At 39.9% G+C, this 14,898-nt stretch overlaps 1 protein-coding gene across 8 annotated transcripts in view; it reads right to left on the bottom strand.

The window, feature by feature from the left end:
* Positions 1–7,242: 7,242 nt before the first annotated feature.
* The window catches only part of GRIP1 (glutamate receptor interacting protein 1), a 275,878-nt gene continuing 268,222 nt past the window's right edge, over positions 7,243–14,898 (bottom strand). For all 8 annotated transcript variants that reach the window (XM_048500227.1, XM_048500230.1, XM_048500228.1 and 5 more), the window contains 3 exons: positions 12,048–12,281; positions 9,739–9,885; positions 7,243–9,120 (listed from right to left, as the gene is read on the bottom strand). In XM_048500227.1, the coding sequence (XP_048356184.1) occupies positions 8,884–9,120; positions 9,739–9,885; positions 12,048–12,281 (618 nt within the window). In that variant the 3' untranslated portion in view covers positions 7,243–8,883. The remainder of the gene's footprint in view (positions 9,121–9,738; positions 9,886–12,047; positions 12,282–14,898) is intronic.

The following is a 14,898-nucleotide window of genomic DNA, read 5'->3' as shown; positions in this document are numbered from 1 at the left end:
CCCCGAGCCCAGTCACCGGCTCGGCCAACTGGAACTGCACACATGTAGAGGACATTCCCCCCATATACGGGAACATCCTTCTCCCTAAAGGTTGGTTCTGGACTTGCGGGGAGAGAACCTTCAACTACATCCCCGCTCGCCTCTCTGCCGGGACTCTTTGTTGCCTTAGCCGTCTTACCATCGTCCTGCCTCAGGCTCCGCCCCGGGAGCCCAAACGCCGTCGCCGCTCCACTCTTCCCCTCGACCCTTCCTGTCGGAGTGACGCGGTTGCTCTTTCCAAAGCCGAGTATGTTTCCCTCGCAACCTCCCTGGTGGGAGTCCCAGGACTCGCCACCTATAACGCTAAGACTATTGGCCGGCTGGCCTGTGCCCTTGCGAAGTCCATTAATTCCACCTCCACTGCTCTGGATGCCCTGGCCTCCGAGCAACAAGAACTTCATCAAGCAACTTTAGATAATCGTGCCGCTATTGATTACTTGCTGTTACTGCATCACCAAGGTTGTGAGAATTTACATAATATGTGTTGTTTTAATCTCTCTGATAACTCCCATTTGATTCATATGAAAGTGCGTCAGTTGCAAGATGTTGTATCTAATCTGAAATATGTGTTGCCCCACTGGTGGTCAGCCCTTTGGAGTTGGCTGCCAGGGGGATGGTTAAGCGCTGTTGTACAATTCTTCATTGGTTTAATCATATGCCTCGTTGTCGGATCTTGCCTTGTTCAATGCGTATCTGCCTTTGCCTGTAACGTTTGTAAGGAACCCTTTGACTTTCCCCTACGTCGCAACCAGGTCCTCATGTTGCACAAACAGCTCAGCCAGCTTGAGCGAGTTCCTGGGGAGACAAGCATCCCCCTAAATTGCCCCAACTGATTCGGCTTCCTTCCTAAAACGTTAGAAACGGGGAGATGTAGGGGTGAGCCCGCGAACCCAGCAGAACCGTAGAAAGAGCACTTGGAATGCCGGTACCGGCTACGGCCTTCTGGGCGCATACGCTCCCCCAACCCCCGCTCCCCCGTGAGTCACGGGTCATGAACTGCCTGACTCACGGTCACCAGGTGCCCCATACAAAGGGACAAAAGGGCTCTTGCCCTCAGGTGAGGATTAGACCCAGACGCGGATGCTTCCTCCTGCACGTAGCAGCCCAATGAGATCATGCATCACATGATGATCTCCCGTTCTCCCGCTCTCCTGACCTCCCGCTCTCCTGACCTCCCGCTCTCCCACCTGCCCGACCCCTTTACACGCCCTCAGTGAAACCCTAATAAAAGGTGCGAGGGGCGAGCACACGGCAGAGTTGCCAGGATCACAGGATCCCGCGCTTCCTGCTACTGGCTCTCTCCACCAGATGAAATCTCCGCGTCTCGTCTCTTCCTTGGGGCCTCGTGGGCAAGACTACACCTAGGGACATGATTCCCTTGGCTGAAATTGTCTCTTAGCAATAATGATTAACTGACCATTCTGTATAATCAAGTGCCAGGCAATAAAGATAAAGATAGTCCCTTTTACTGTATATGATTTAGTACTTATGTTATTAGTCTGCTTTCTTTCTAAAATGAAAAACATAATAATCACATTTAGAGGCACTGAAAGAACCTGGGGCTGAAATGCACTTGACAGTAACGGTTCAGTGTTACTATTGAATATCATTTTGCACTTTATGTAGGCAATATTAGACAGTTGCCCAGTATTGAGCCTGGTAACATGCTGTATGATGTGTTTGAGAATCTGAAATCAAGAGGTTGGTCAGTAAAGCTCAGAGCTAATCACAGAGCTGAGTCACAGCTAATTGTGGATAATTCAACCATAGGATTTTTTAAAAAGTCTCTTTGGTTACCAGAACTTGCTCTACAGTATATAAAATGTTACATTCCCAGTTGCATTGTGGTAGCATTTCTTCAGATTTTTTCACTCTAGGATGCATATGATGGCTCAAAACTCTCATATTTGCACTGTTGTGTTAATGAGCAGCATTTTTTTCTCAGTAGAGGTGTGTGTGTAAAATCATAAAACACAGCCACACATTTTGACTGAAGCTTTTTTTTTAAAAAAAAATTAAACTCCAGTCCCAGTTCCCACATTTTGAAGAAACTATTGAGTCACTTTAACTCTGTTGCGATTGTTCTGTATGATTCTGTTGTATATAATGTTCATTGGGACATTGTCCTCTGAATGTGCTTTTATGTGCCAAACGAATTTATGGCATTGTGTAATACATTGAATTATGTACCAGAATGACACACATTCCACCTGGGCAGTTGTGACATCTTTATCATTCAACATTTTCCCCCTTCTTGGATCCAGAGTCTGTGATGCAGTTCTCAAAAGTTCTGACCAGCATAAAACTTGGCCAATGCCAAGTCTGGAGAAAAAAAATTATTTTTGTTGTCCTGAACATGGTAAGTGTTCAGCATTAATGAGATCCGTGTTAAATAGTGCACTTATGCAATATATGCTTGATTGGGACTGATTCAGTTTCAGGTACTGCACAGTACTGGAATAAAATGCCTTCAATGCTGCATGTTTTTCCATAACAGATTTTTTTCCCTCTGTGTTAACTTGAATCCTTGTGAACCCTCAGCTGTATGTTAAATTGACCATCAAGCAGAATGTCCCCTTGATAGTTGTCATAAGGAACCTGTGTTAAGTGATACACAGTTCAATTGTTTTGCAACATTACTGGCTGATAGTCAACAAGAAATCAACCAGCGGTACATCAGTGGATTCTCCCTTAACTTCTGCCTATTCCTGATAGTTCAGAAGCAGATGACCGGTCAGTTTTTGGTGGATCAAATTGAGTGCTGTAAATGTGTGGTGGTAGAAAGTGCTGTCAAATCACAACTGACGTATGGTGATCTCTTATGGTTTTTAAGGCAAGAGACATTCAGAGATGGTTGGCCATTGCCTGTCTCTACATCACAATCCTGGTATTCCTTGGTGATCTCCCATCCAAATACTAGCCATGGCCAACCCTGCTGATCTTATGAGATCTGACAAGATCAGGCTAGCCTGGGCCATCCAGGTCAGGGCACTGAAAGTATAGTTATCCCAATAACTTCTGGACATTATGTGATTGGTGCTGTTTATCTGCTTTCATGACAAAACATATTGTAAATTTATTGCAATTGCCATGGTCCAACATTTCTTAAATCTTTGCCCCAGCTCTAAGACTGTCTTGCAAGACAATCATAAAAGAGTGTTAATCATTTCATTGTTGCAAGTAGCTACAAGCTGCTGACATAATCATGGTGAAATGTCTCTTATTATTATAATTATTTTGACATCATGCTTTGTATTTGTTATGTGTGATAAGACTTAGCACCTGCCATAAAGGCTTTACTTGAAGGAGGACCAGGGCTTGAAGATGCTGAACAGTTACAGTTCATTTCTTTTAAAAGGTAATAATTGTTTAAGTAAACATGAAAATATCTCCTGGCTACTGTTAAAATTAGGTGTAAGTATGCTTGTTGCTCAGCAAAAGAGCTGGAAACTGGCTGCAGGATCAGTTGCTTTCCTTGTTCCCCTTCTCACACATGAATGTTGCCCCAATTCTTTCCATTCCTGATAATCCAGTTTCGAACTCTGGTAAAGGTAAGGCCTTTGTAGATTAAATCATGTTTCTACCCAAATAGACATTAATATATCTAATTCCCAATGTGGCCCCACCTGCAGATACCTAAATATGGAAATTGGAGCCATGACAGACCTTTCTACAAATCTGAGATAAGCTCCAAGTTTGCTAAAAAAGTCTGGCTCCCCCCCAAAATGGGGAGGGGGTTAAATAGAAGCAGTGCCTGTAGCATTACAAAACAAATACCATCAGCAGCTACCATGAGTATTGCTAGGCAACCACAATGGTATTGCAAGCCTTCAAGTCTTGGGTCCTGTCAGAAAAGGCATGAATCTTTCCAGGACTCTTGTTAATTTTGAGGAGAACTCATTGGGGCAGGCAACCCCTGGGCAGTTTGCTACAACAATCCACCCCCAAATCCGCTGCTTGTTACTGTTCAACAGCAGCCATCCTACAGAACCTAATGTGGTATAGTGGTTAGAGTTTCAGATTAGAATCCCAGGTTTCATTCCTCACTCCACTGGAGAAGGTAACTTGGTGATCTTGTGCCAGTCATATACTCTCTGCCTAACCTACCTCACAGAGTTGTTGTGAAGATAAAATGGAGGGGAAGAAAATGATGGAAACTGCTTTTGTATCCCATTAGGGAGAAAGGTGGGTTATGAATGATTTAAATAAGTAATAATATAGCTGAATATGAGGGACAGATAAATGACTGGTTACTTGGTGTGTGAGAAGGAGAAAAGAAAATGAGTAAAGGTGAGGAGAAGAGGCAACCAAACTCCGGGGGGAGGGGGGGTAATTTTTTTTCTGGAATTTCAGTTGATCTCCAGACTACAGAGATCAGTTCCCTTGCTGGGAATAACAGATTTGGAGGGTTGAGTCTATGACATTATACCCCTCTGAGGCTTTGTTTTTCTGCAGGTTTCGCCCATGAATCACCAGGAATTTCCCAGTTCATAGTTTTGGCAATCCTAGCTCCCAGCAGGAAGGAAAAGAAGTAGTGTGGGGATGGGGGCAGAGGCATATCGGGGGGAAATGTCCTTCACTCCTTCACTACAGCACTGTACTTGAAGAAAAAATACAGGAAATGATCAAAAGCTATCCTCATTGCCTAATAATTGGCATCCCAACTACGTAGAGGAGAAGCAGTATGGACACAGAATCTTGGCAATTACAGGCCTTCTTCATGTGCATACTCCTTGCCTCCCATGAAAATACTGAACATTTTGCTGAGCTTGTAACAAATATTAGGTGTAGATCACAGGTGTTTTCTGTTCTCATTTTGTATTTATGCCTTAAATTATAAAACCTTCCTATTTCTTCCCTAATATTAATTTTTGTATGTATTGTTGGTGTAAATAGCTACTCCTTTCTTTGAGCAGCAAGCTTCTGATCAAAAAGAAGGGTGTATTACTGGGGGTCCTAGTAGTAACAAGAGTAGCTGATGGTATAAAGAAACTGAGGTCCCTTCCACATAGGCAATAAAGAGCTTGTGGAAACGCTGTATATGGATGCGCAGTGTGACTTTCTCCTTCCTGCTGCTGCTGCTGCCCCCTGCTGCCCAAATTGCGCCCAGATGGGGTACTGCTAGGAGTAGTATTGATCTGCTGGTTGCCCTGTTTACTTGTTAAATGCTAGGAATCAGGCACAGAGAAAGTATTGCTGTTCTCCAGGTGCTCAGCAGCAAGCAAAGCACCATGACAAGGAAGAAATATTGTGCAACTGCTTCTAGCTGTCTGGTCTATGTGTTCAATCCCATTAGGAAACCTACCCTCTGCTTATGGTAAATAGTTTAAAAATATTAATTTGCTTCTGCCTCTGTTTTGGAATCATGAATGCCACTCTTGGGTAAGGTCTCAGTTGGTTGATTTACTAGGTACTAATGAAGCCATGTATTTGTGTATTGTGCGTGTAGGACATAGAGATTAACAAGCATCACCTCCTGACCATTAAAAGCACTGGTGGATCCACATTCTACTTTATCAAGGTCTCCAGAGAGTCTGTAAGACACACCATGCCTGGGCCAGAACTGTTCACACATTTCAAGTAAGAGAGATGGTAATTTTTTAATGGAGTTCTGCCAACCTAAAGAAAATGCTGCTTGTCACATGCAATATATTGGAGTAATTATATAACATCTATGAAATAAAGCCATTATAGTTCTTTGATTTAGATTACTGTAGGTTGATTTTGAGCTTGATTTTGACCCTGTCATGATTTAAAGTTAGAAATTAGTCCTCCATTGTAGAAAGGGTTTTTACAATTTAGAAAGTGTTTTTATGGGAGCATTAATTTTGCCTTTAGATGGCATGTAGTGTTTAGTGTGTTGTATTGTGATCCGGGAGGTCCCATGTTCAAATCCCCATTGAACTATGAAATTTCGCTGAAAGGCCTTGGTCAAGCTGTATTCTCTCCAGCTAACCTACTTCACAAGCTTGTGATGAAAACAAAATGGAGACAGAACTATGTGTGCCACTCCAAGCTTCTTGGAGGAAGGGCAGAATAAAAATTGATAGCTGTTAGAGTAATGGAAAAGCCAAAATGGGACAGTATAAAAACTTCATGTTCTGCCTTACTAAAAACTCATTTGGGCCTCTTTCAAAAAATCCTGGTAAATTAATGGGCAGAGGAAAGCTTTTTCCTTCCATCTGATTTATTTGTTTTTGTGATTAAAGGTACTTAAGCTTTGTAAGGCCAGTGGCAGCACTTGATTATTCACTGCCTTGGGACTCCAAGCTGGGTGGAAATAGACAGACAGACAGACAGACAAGAAGGGCTAATTGACTTGAAATAGGTTTATTGAAGAATTCTTTTTCAATACTGTTTTCAGGGTTCTGAGGAGACTGTTGTCTATGTTGTTGGAAATGCTGGTCTTCATAACTGGCAGCATGTATACAAAGCTGTCACTAGATGACGTAGCCGGGTCTATATTGTCCCTGAAGAAGCCAAACTTCAAAAATCTATAGCTAACAAAGAGTTCTCCAGAAAGACTTACTTACGAAAACATTTGCAAGATGCATTTATGGGTAAAATGGATTCTTCTGAGGATCTGTCAAGGTGGGCTTAAAAGGCAAAGTTATCAGAGGATTCTTCCAGCCCTGTTTGCGGGGGTGGGGGTGGGGGGGGGGTGAGGTAACCTGCGTGCTCCCTTTAAAATATTTTGGGATTTTTCCTCAAACCAGGTTTGCCGAAATATGTCTGTACCTGGTGCAGGTTTTAAAAGTGCACTCTAGGGGACAAGATCATAAATTATGTGCAAGAAGTTTGCATGTATATTAGAAGACAAAAGAAATTGGGACATAATGCTAATACATATGAATTGTGACAGCCCTACATGTTCACTGAATGCACAAAGGAGGAGATCAGGAGCAAGCACACTGGCCCCATGTAGTCTTCTGCAGGGGAGGCTGTACTTTCCAAAACCAGCTTTGCAGATAACAGGGAGGAGAATTTGCACAGCCATTCTTCCATGTGGGCTTAAGAAAACTGCCTCTGTAAAAAATTGTAAACTCAGTTTCTAAGTCTTTCTTGTTTTTTTGTATTTTGACTGGGAGACCTGAATAATGTAAATTATAGAGAATGATGGATCATTTTTGGAGATTTTAGAATCTTTCGTAAGCTGGAAATGTGGGCATCAAAAATACAACACATGAAAATCCTGCAAGAATATAGTCTTTAAATCATTGTTTATTTTAATTTTTTTATTGGTTTTTCATACAAATTTTTCAACAGTTTGAATTCCCAGAAACCATACATGGACGATAAATGTCATGCTATTAAAGTATTAAATTTGTACAAAAATACTTTCATTTGAATACCCATTTGTTACAAATAAAAATACATATTAAGTGGATCATGATTTGGGTTTCATTTTCATTTTAAATGAATTTTCTCTGGCAGTGCTGACAAATGAGTAAAACATTTCACTGGTATGTGCATAGGACAGGTAAGCTTGCTTATGAAGCAGGTTAAGGGAAATATCATTAGGACTATAGCAACAATTCAAATAGATGGGGAAAAATCCTGGTTATTGGAAGGATTGCTAAGATATGAAGACTCTACAGTTATAATTGACAAATCCAGTGTCTTTTCAGTCACCAAGTAACATTAATTACCATGACAATAACAGTAAACAAATCAAAGCAGCTGCTGGTGAGCCTAAGAAGCAACTGGCACAATTTATTGCTCTGACAGGAAGGGTGGGGGGGAGAGCAGAATTTGGGTGTGTGTGTGTGTGTGAGAGAGAGAGTGCAAAATGTATTTACAATTTAAAAATTAATCGCCCAAAATAGTTGGGGTCAAGGAGATTCCACAAAGATTATTTAAATAGACATTTTAAAGCAATGCATTCACCTTAATTTTAAAAATTTATCCTGTGTAACTATACAATTTAATTTGCATGTGTCCTAAGTTAAGATTTGCATTAATATTTATTTGCTACCATAATTCAAAGTAAAAAAAAAACATTTACTTGAATGTTTTCTTTGTGTGTATAAACTTTATTTTTAAATATCACTAAAATTCATTTTACTGCATTTTTTAAAAAAAATCAGTGGTTCATCAGAAGTTTCAAATGTCCCAAAGTCAAAAAATCTTTACAGGTTGCAAGACATATCCTGTTCAGTACATTGTTGCATAGGAAATAATATAACTCCTAATAAAATCATACTACAGCTGGACACTACATGTTAAACCACCCCTACCCCGCCCCGCCCCCACATTTCAGATTCCTGCTGTGCCCCTTTGCTCAAACAAAGTTGTAAAGCCACTTTGTAGTTCTCGTGTCTGCCCCTTTTTCACTGCAGCAGAGGCAGCAAAACCATAGCTTGCTACAAAGCAACCACTGTGACAACCAATGTACAAGTCCCCTTCTGAGTGCAGCAGGAACATTTCAACATTCCTTTATTCAGTTTCATCACCTGGTCTTCAAATGCGATCAGAATTCTGCAGATCAATCTGCATGTTTATAACTTGGATGTTAAAAAAAATAATTGTGGGGTGTGTGTGTGTGTGTTTAAATCAGGGATTTTCTGTCCATTCTATGTCTTAATGAAATCTGTCATGATAAAAATAAATCCACTTTCACCATTCATTTTCACATGAATTTAGGGTCTTTTTGGAATGGCACTGTTCATGATAATAAAAAACAAGAACAGAACAAAATTCTGTTTGGGAAGCAAGTACCAAATAACGAGTCTTGAGAAATAATCAGGCTCTCCTGTGCTTCTTAAGAGCTGTGTTTCCAGTGTAGTAGAAATCTCAAAGGGATATAGCACCATTTAAATATCTTGTACTAATACAGTTTTTTGGCTATAAAGTGTTCGTAGGTTCCCGTGGCATTTCTGAACCGGTGTTGTGTCCACTTTGTTGAAGGAAGGCATTGTTTGCATCGCTCCATTCCCCAGTGGTGAAAGTGTGTTGCTCAGTGCTTATTTTTTGAGATGCTAGAGGATTTCTGCTAATAACAAGTTCTAGTTTATTACCAGACTCTGCTATGAGGGGCACAACTAGACAGCAGTCAAAGTCTCTTGTGCGAACATGGTTTACCTGAAAGGTAAAAAAAAGGTTATTATTTAGACAAATCAGAAACCCCCAAAGAAAAGCAGTAAAAATTCACCTTAAGTGAAATTCTAGCTGAGGATGACCATTTCTGCACAGCGGCACGAAATGGCTCTCCACCCGAGGGGGGGGGGGGCATACAAATGCCATTAATAAATAACTTATTCAATTAGGTTTAGTTTGGCTTGTTAAGATTTAAAGGTGAAAATTTGCAGCCTGATTTTATGCATTCTTTGCTTGGGACTAAATCCCAGTGTGTTATACAAAGTATATGGTAAAGCAAATCAAGCATATGATTGCATCTTTCAGCGGTCGGAAGTTATGCCAGATCTGTGATGATTGTTTTGTTCAGCTTATACTTATATTGAATCCTACCATAAATGGCTACAGACTTCCACAGTTTTTTCCGCCTTCCTTTTGATGCAGTTCTCAAAACAGAGGAATGGGGGACATGAACTAAAGTTAGCAGCTTACTTATAGCAATTTTTGCCCACCACTGTATACTGAGTTTGGCTGCATTACTGCACACTTGTTCTCTCACTTAACAAAACCAATGTCCTGTATTCAGAAAATGTAATCCAAGAAAACACAAGGATCCTATACTACCTGTAGAAGTCTGTCATATGGCTTCAAACCACCCACATCTCCAGGTCCAGCTGACCGAATGTTTTTAATATACACGCCTTTTTCCAGCAATCCGTCTGATACGCTGAACCCAAAATCTTCCATGTCAGAATCTTTATACAAAGTTACCTGTGAAGAAAAAACTTTTCTCGCATTACAAATAATATGTCCATTTACTCTGTTCTAACCTGTTTCCCATGTTTTAGAGTTTGATATAGAACTCTATTAGTTTGGGAGGATGGTGGTGATGAAACAGCATATATGGGTAAACTTTAAAATGTTTCACTGGACTAAAGAGCAAAAGTCAAATGCTGAAAAACGTAACTTTTCTAGACACAAATGATTTGAAATTAAATCAAATTGAGTCTAGCAATAGGGAATACAACTGCATGAATGAACTTGATTTTGGTTGCCAGTGACTTTTCTAGATCTTTCATGGCTGCCCTTCCCCGTCTCAATCTGCTTCTGATTCTTTGGTTGCTGTCTCCTTTTTGGTTGATGATGGAGCCAAGGAATAGAAAGTCTCAGACAATCTCAGTTTCCTCATTGTTAACTGAAAGTTGAGTAATTCTCCAGTAGTCATTACTTTTGTCTTGATGTTCAGCTGTAATCCTGCTTTGGCACTTTCTCCTTATTGTTCAGCAGGAGTTGTTTCAAATCTTTGCTGTTTTCTGCCAGTAATGTAATATCAGCGTATCTCAAAGTACTCATTCTCCTCCCCATATTTTCACTCTACCTTCATCTAAATCTAACCCAGCTTTTCTTAAATGTTCTGCATATAGACTGAAGACATAAGGAGATAAAATACATCCTTGCCTGACACTTTTGTTAATTGGGAACCATTCTGTTTCTCCATATTCTGTCCTAACTGTAGCCGCTTCTCCAGAGTATCGAGCAATCAGATGCTGTAGGACACCCAGTTCCTTTAAAGCTTGCCGTAGCTTTTCATCATCCACATGGTCAAAAGCTTTACTGTAATTTATGAAACACAAGCTGCTTTTCTTCTGAAATTCTCTCATACAAGTAAGCAATATAAATTTGCAATATTTTGCCTAGTGCAAAAATATTTTGTCTTTTCTGAATCCAGCTTGAACATCAGGCATTTCTTGTATATATGGTAACAGTTTTAAATGATTTTGAGCATTACTTTACTTGCATGAGAAATTAACTCAAGGGTCTGATAGTTGGTGCAGTCTTTGATGTCTCGTTGTTTTGAAAATTGGAATGTAAATTGGTTACTTCTAGTCTATGGGCCTTTATTTTGTTTACCATATTTGTTGGCATATTCTTGTTAAGATTTTGATGGACTCTGTTTCTGTAGCTTGGAATTGCTCTACTGCTACCACATTTGCTCTTGATGCTGTTTCTCCCAATTGCTGTCAGTGTAGCTTTTACCTCACTGTAGATTCATCTTCAAAAAATTATTTTTGGAATGAATCTGACATTTTTTCATTTTTTCTTCAGTGTATCGTTACAACTTTTCTTTAATTTGTCTTCTTCAGTTAATATATTTCCATATTGATCTTTCAGCATGCTTAACTATGCTTTAAATTTTCCTTGGATATTGTGGAATAGATCTCTTTTTCCTTTTTTTTGTTCTCTTTAGTTTCTTTACAGTGGTTAAGATAATACTGGGGTTCTTAATGTGTGACATACACCTCCTTCTTTCTAAAGGTCACATTCTGCCCTTCACACCATAACCAACTCCCTGTTCCTTTGCACCATATGGCAAAATCTATCCTTTATTACAAAATCTAGTCTTATTACTATATACCACAAATCCCCTGTACACACACAAATATATTTCTTCTGTATTTTCTGAGTGTAGCAAAGTAGACGACTAGATACTTTCCCCACCCCCCATGTCACTGAAACTGATTCTCATGCCTTTATTGTAAAGTAGACAGTAACATTCTTTTACAATGGGAGAGAATAAAATTTTATGGGAAAAATTATTGTAGCACAATACTGGAGCAAACAAAAAAGACACGGCTGTAAATCAAATTGTTTTCTTTGAAGTGAATGGATGAATGGTCACTGAGTATCTGTTCAAAATATGGTAGAAATGGCTTATGAAAGCCATTCATTACTGCAAAGCTTGCTACAAGACAGTGTAGATAAGCTTGACACATTTCTACTTCTGCATCAAGGGCCTTACCAACAAGGTCATTCACGCCCTTAACATTTATCTGGAGGACCATTAGAGGAAGCATTGCCAAGTAGCTAGTTTCTTTGTGTAGTGTTCATTGTAAAGCTTTTGTCAAAGGGGGGAAATCAAATGGCGCCTGTACCTTGTGTAACTCCACAGGTGTTGGTGACATGATCTCCTTCATCTCTTGCTTCATTTTTTGTAGCGCTACAGATTTCCTCCCCACATCAGATGGTAAAGTGTTGCTACGAGTTGTCTGGCTGTAGTGTGGCCTTGAAGTGCTTCTTTCTTGGAAGCTGGCTTGCCTTCCCAGATGGCTGCGATGCTGTGGGTTGTTGTGGTTCAAACTCATTGTACTCCCTGACATAATTGTTGCCTGCAGCATTAATTAAACAGGTTTAAAAATAAATAAATAACATAGTAGAAGAAGTGGAAAGGTCACCTGATGACAACAGGCAGCCTCATCTGTTCTGTTATCATTTTCAAACACAATCATTTTTAGGGCACAGCAAATGGCAGGAGGATAGACGGACAATTTCTCTGAGTCCTTTGAGAAATTACTGGATGAAAGGTTATTGGATGACATTTTTAACCAAAATGCCAGGGAACTATTAAAAGCTACTATACATTCTAAGCTGAGTGGCCAGGAGACTGAAGTTAAACTGAAGAAATGTTTGCTGACAATTCAAGATTTTTATGAAACAATTTTTAAACATCCTAAAACCTACAGAATTAGCTTACCTTATATGATAATGAAGATATTTACTACCATAGCATCTTTAAAGATTTGAAGCAAATAGTGCAACTCATTAAAGGTAGCAGAAACTTTGTTCATCGCAGGGCAATATGAGAAAATACCAAACAGCCAAGAGATTATTTTTGATGACAGGATGTTTGGGGGGGGGGGGGAGGATAGAAAATTAGGCAGCAGAAACAGCTTGCAAAATGTTGGAGAATTCAATAACTCCTGAAACAAGCAGGCATTGCTGTGTCTATTAACAAATCTTGTGTGTAACATGTAGTTACTTGTGTGTAACAGTTACTTGTGTGTAATATGTAGGACCGGCCTCTAAGGACAAAACCAGATGTGATGCTATTGCCACCACCTCCAGAATGTGGCTCCATTTTATAGTGCTGGAAAGCTATTTAAGAACACTGGAAGGCCCAGTTTTGGGACTTTTGCCTCCTTCCCACACTGGACCTCTGACCTGCACCCCCGGTGCAGTGGTCTCAACCAGAATTGGCCCTTCCTGCAGCATTCTTAAATGATTTCCCAGCACAGCATAAAAGAGGCATATCTCGTTGCACTCTATGTTTTCTATTATGAAGTGTTCTCAAGGTTACTTTCTCTAAAATAAGTCTTGCAGTTAGAACAGGAACTCGTTTAAGTAATCAGTGGATCATGGAATAGCTCAGAAAGGTTTTTATAATACAGTGTTCAAGTATTCTGAAATGAGATTTTCCTTACTCTCACAGTGATCAGCAGGGTTGGATGAAGAATTGGTCACACAGAGAAAAACTGTCTTTTTGTAGAAAGATAGCAGAAGCAGAACAATTAAGTCTTGATAAAGAAGAAAGCATGGCATCAATACTCCATATTGGAAAAGGATTAGGAAAAGCTGTGCAACATTAAAAATTCTTCAGGAACTTAACATGACACAAGCATTATGTGCCAAATCACTGTACTTAAAGCTATGCAGTAGAGGACCAGTAACAGTTATTAGGGAAATACCCAGTACTTGTGGTTGAGACCTTTCTTCAAAATATTATCTGCATAATCACTATTATGTACATACATTTGAATGTTAACATTCAGAAACATTCTTAGCAGCACGTGACACACAACATGTAGGCAACAAGTTAGAATGAAAACTATCCTTGATTTCCCCCTACTCATTGAGTGATATGTATAGCTTCAGTGGTGTAGCCATTCTGGTCTGCAGCAGAAGTAGATTTGAGTCCAGTAGCACCTTAGAGACTAATAAGATTTTGGGGGTATAAGTTTTCAGGCATCAAAGTTCACTTCATCAGATACAAGTAGGAATGGAGATCCTTGAGCCCTCATATTGCAGACAGAAGGTGGGAGGGGTATTGCAAAAAAACTTGAGATGCAAAGGTAGAATGCATATTATAATCAGCTTATTTAGAGCAGGGAAGGAATGTGTAGGATTCTTATTTCACTACAAATGCTAATCCCTGAGTCCCTATCAGTCCCTATTCTGAATTAATCAATGAACTCACATTCAGCAACGTTACATTGTAATTTTACCTTGAAACTTCTCTGTTTAAAAATTGCCACTCTTATGTCACCAGCAGAATGTCCTGGAAGATGGTTTGTTAACACTCTGAATTTTGATGTCAGATTGTCTATTTGTCCTTCTGTAAAAGAACTGACCTGTTTGTCCAATATACAGCGTGGAAGAGCATTGCTGACCTTTGATGACATATGTAGCACTGGGAGATGAACAAATGAATGAACCTGAGATGGCTGGTATTATCAGGTCCAGTAAAGGCATTATCAGAATGCATATGGGGCAGAATTGGCATCTTAGCGCACTGCAGGCTCTGGTTCCAGAGTCTGTGTCCATCATAGGAAGTGTATTGTTGTGTGAGAGAAGTTAGGAGTTTGTCTGCGGGCAAGAAAATATTTGCCTCCCAACTCTTGTGAGAATGGCGTATCATTGTCCAGCGTAGATTACAGGTCATTAATGATGCATTGAATTGGTTGGAGTTGACAGATATATTTGAGTGTATGTGAGGAGTGCCAGTCCTCAAACAGAGAAACTTCAAGGGCAGATTACAATTTAAGATTGCTGAACTTGAGTTCATTTACAAATTCAGAACAATGGAACTTCCTAGGGTTGAAAGGAATGATAAGACCAGGCTGAATAGGGCATAAGACTATTTTACCACAGATGCTAATTTTCTTCACCTAAGCATTGCCTTCTATTCTAATCAAATCATTTTTGCATTGCACCTTTGCATCATAACTC

The sequence above is a fragment of the Sphaerodactylus townsendi genome, linkage group LG06 (genome assembly GCF_021028975.2).
Source record: "Sphaerodactylus townsendi isolate TG3544 linkage group LG06, MPM_Stown_v2.3, whole genome shotgun sequence".
Taxonomy (NCBI): Eukaryota; Metazoa; Chordata; class Lepidosauria; order Squamata; family Sphaerodactylidae; genus Sphaerodactylus; species Sphaerodactylus townsendi.
Note: the sequence above shows the minus strand (reverse complement) of the source record. Positions and strands in the feature narration are given on the sequence as shown.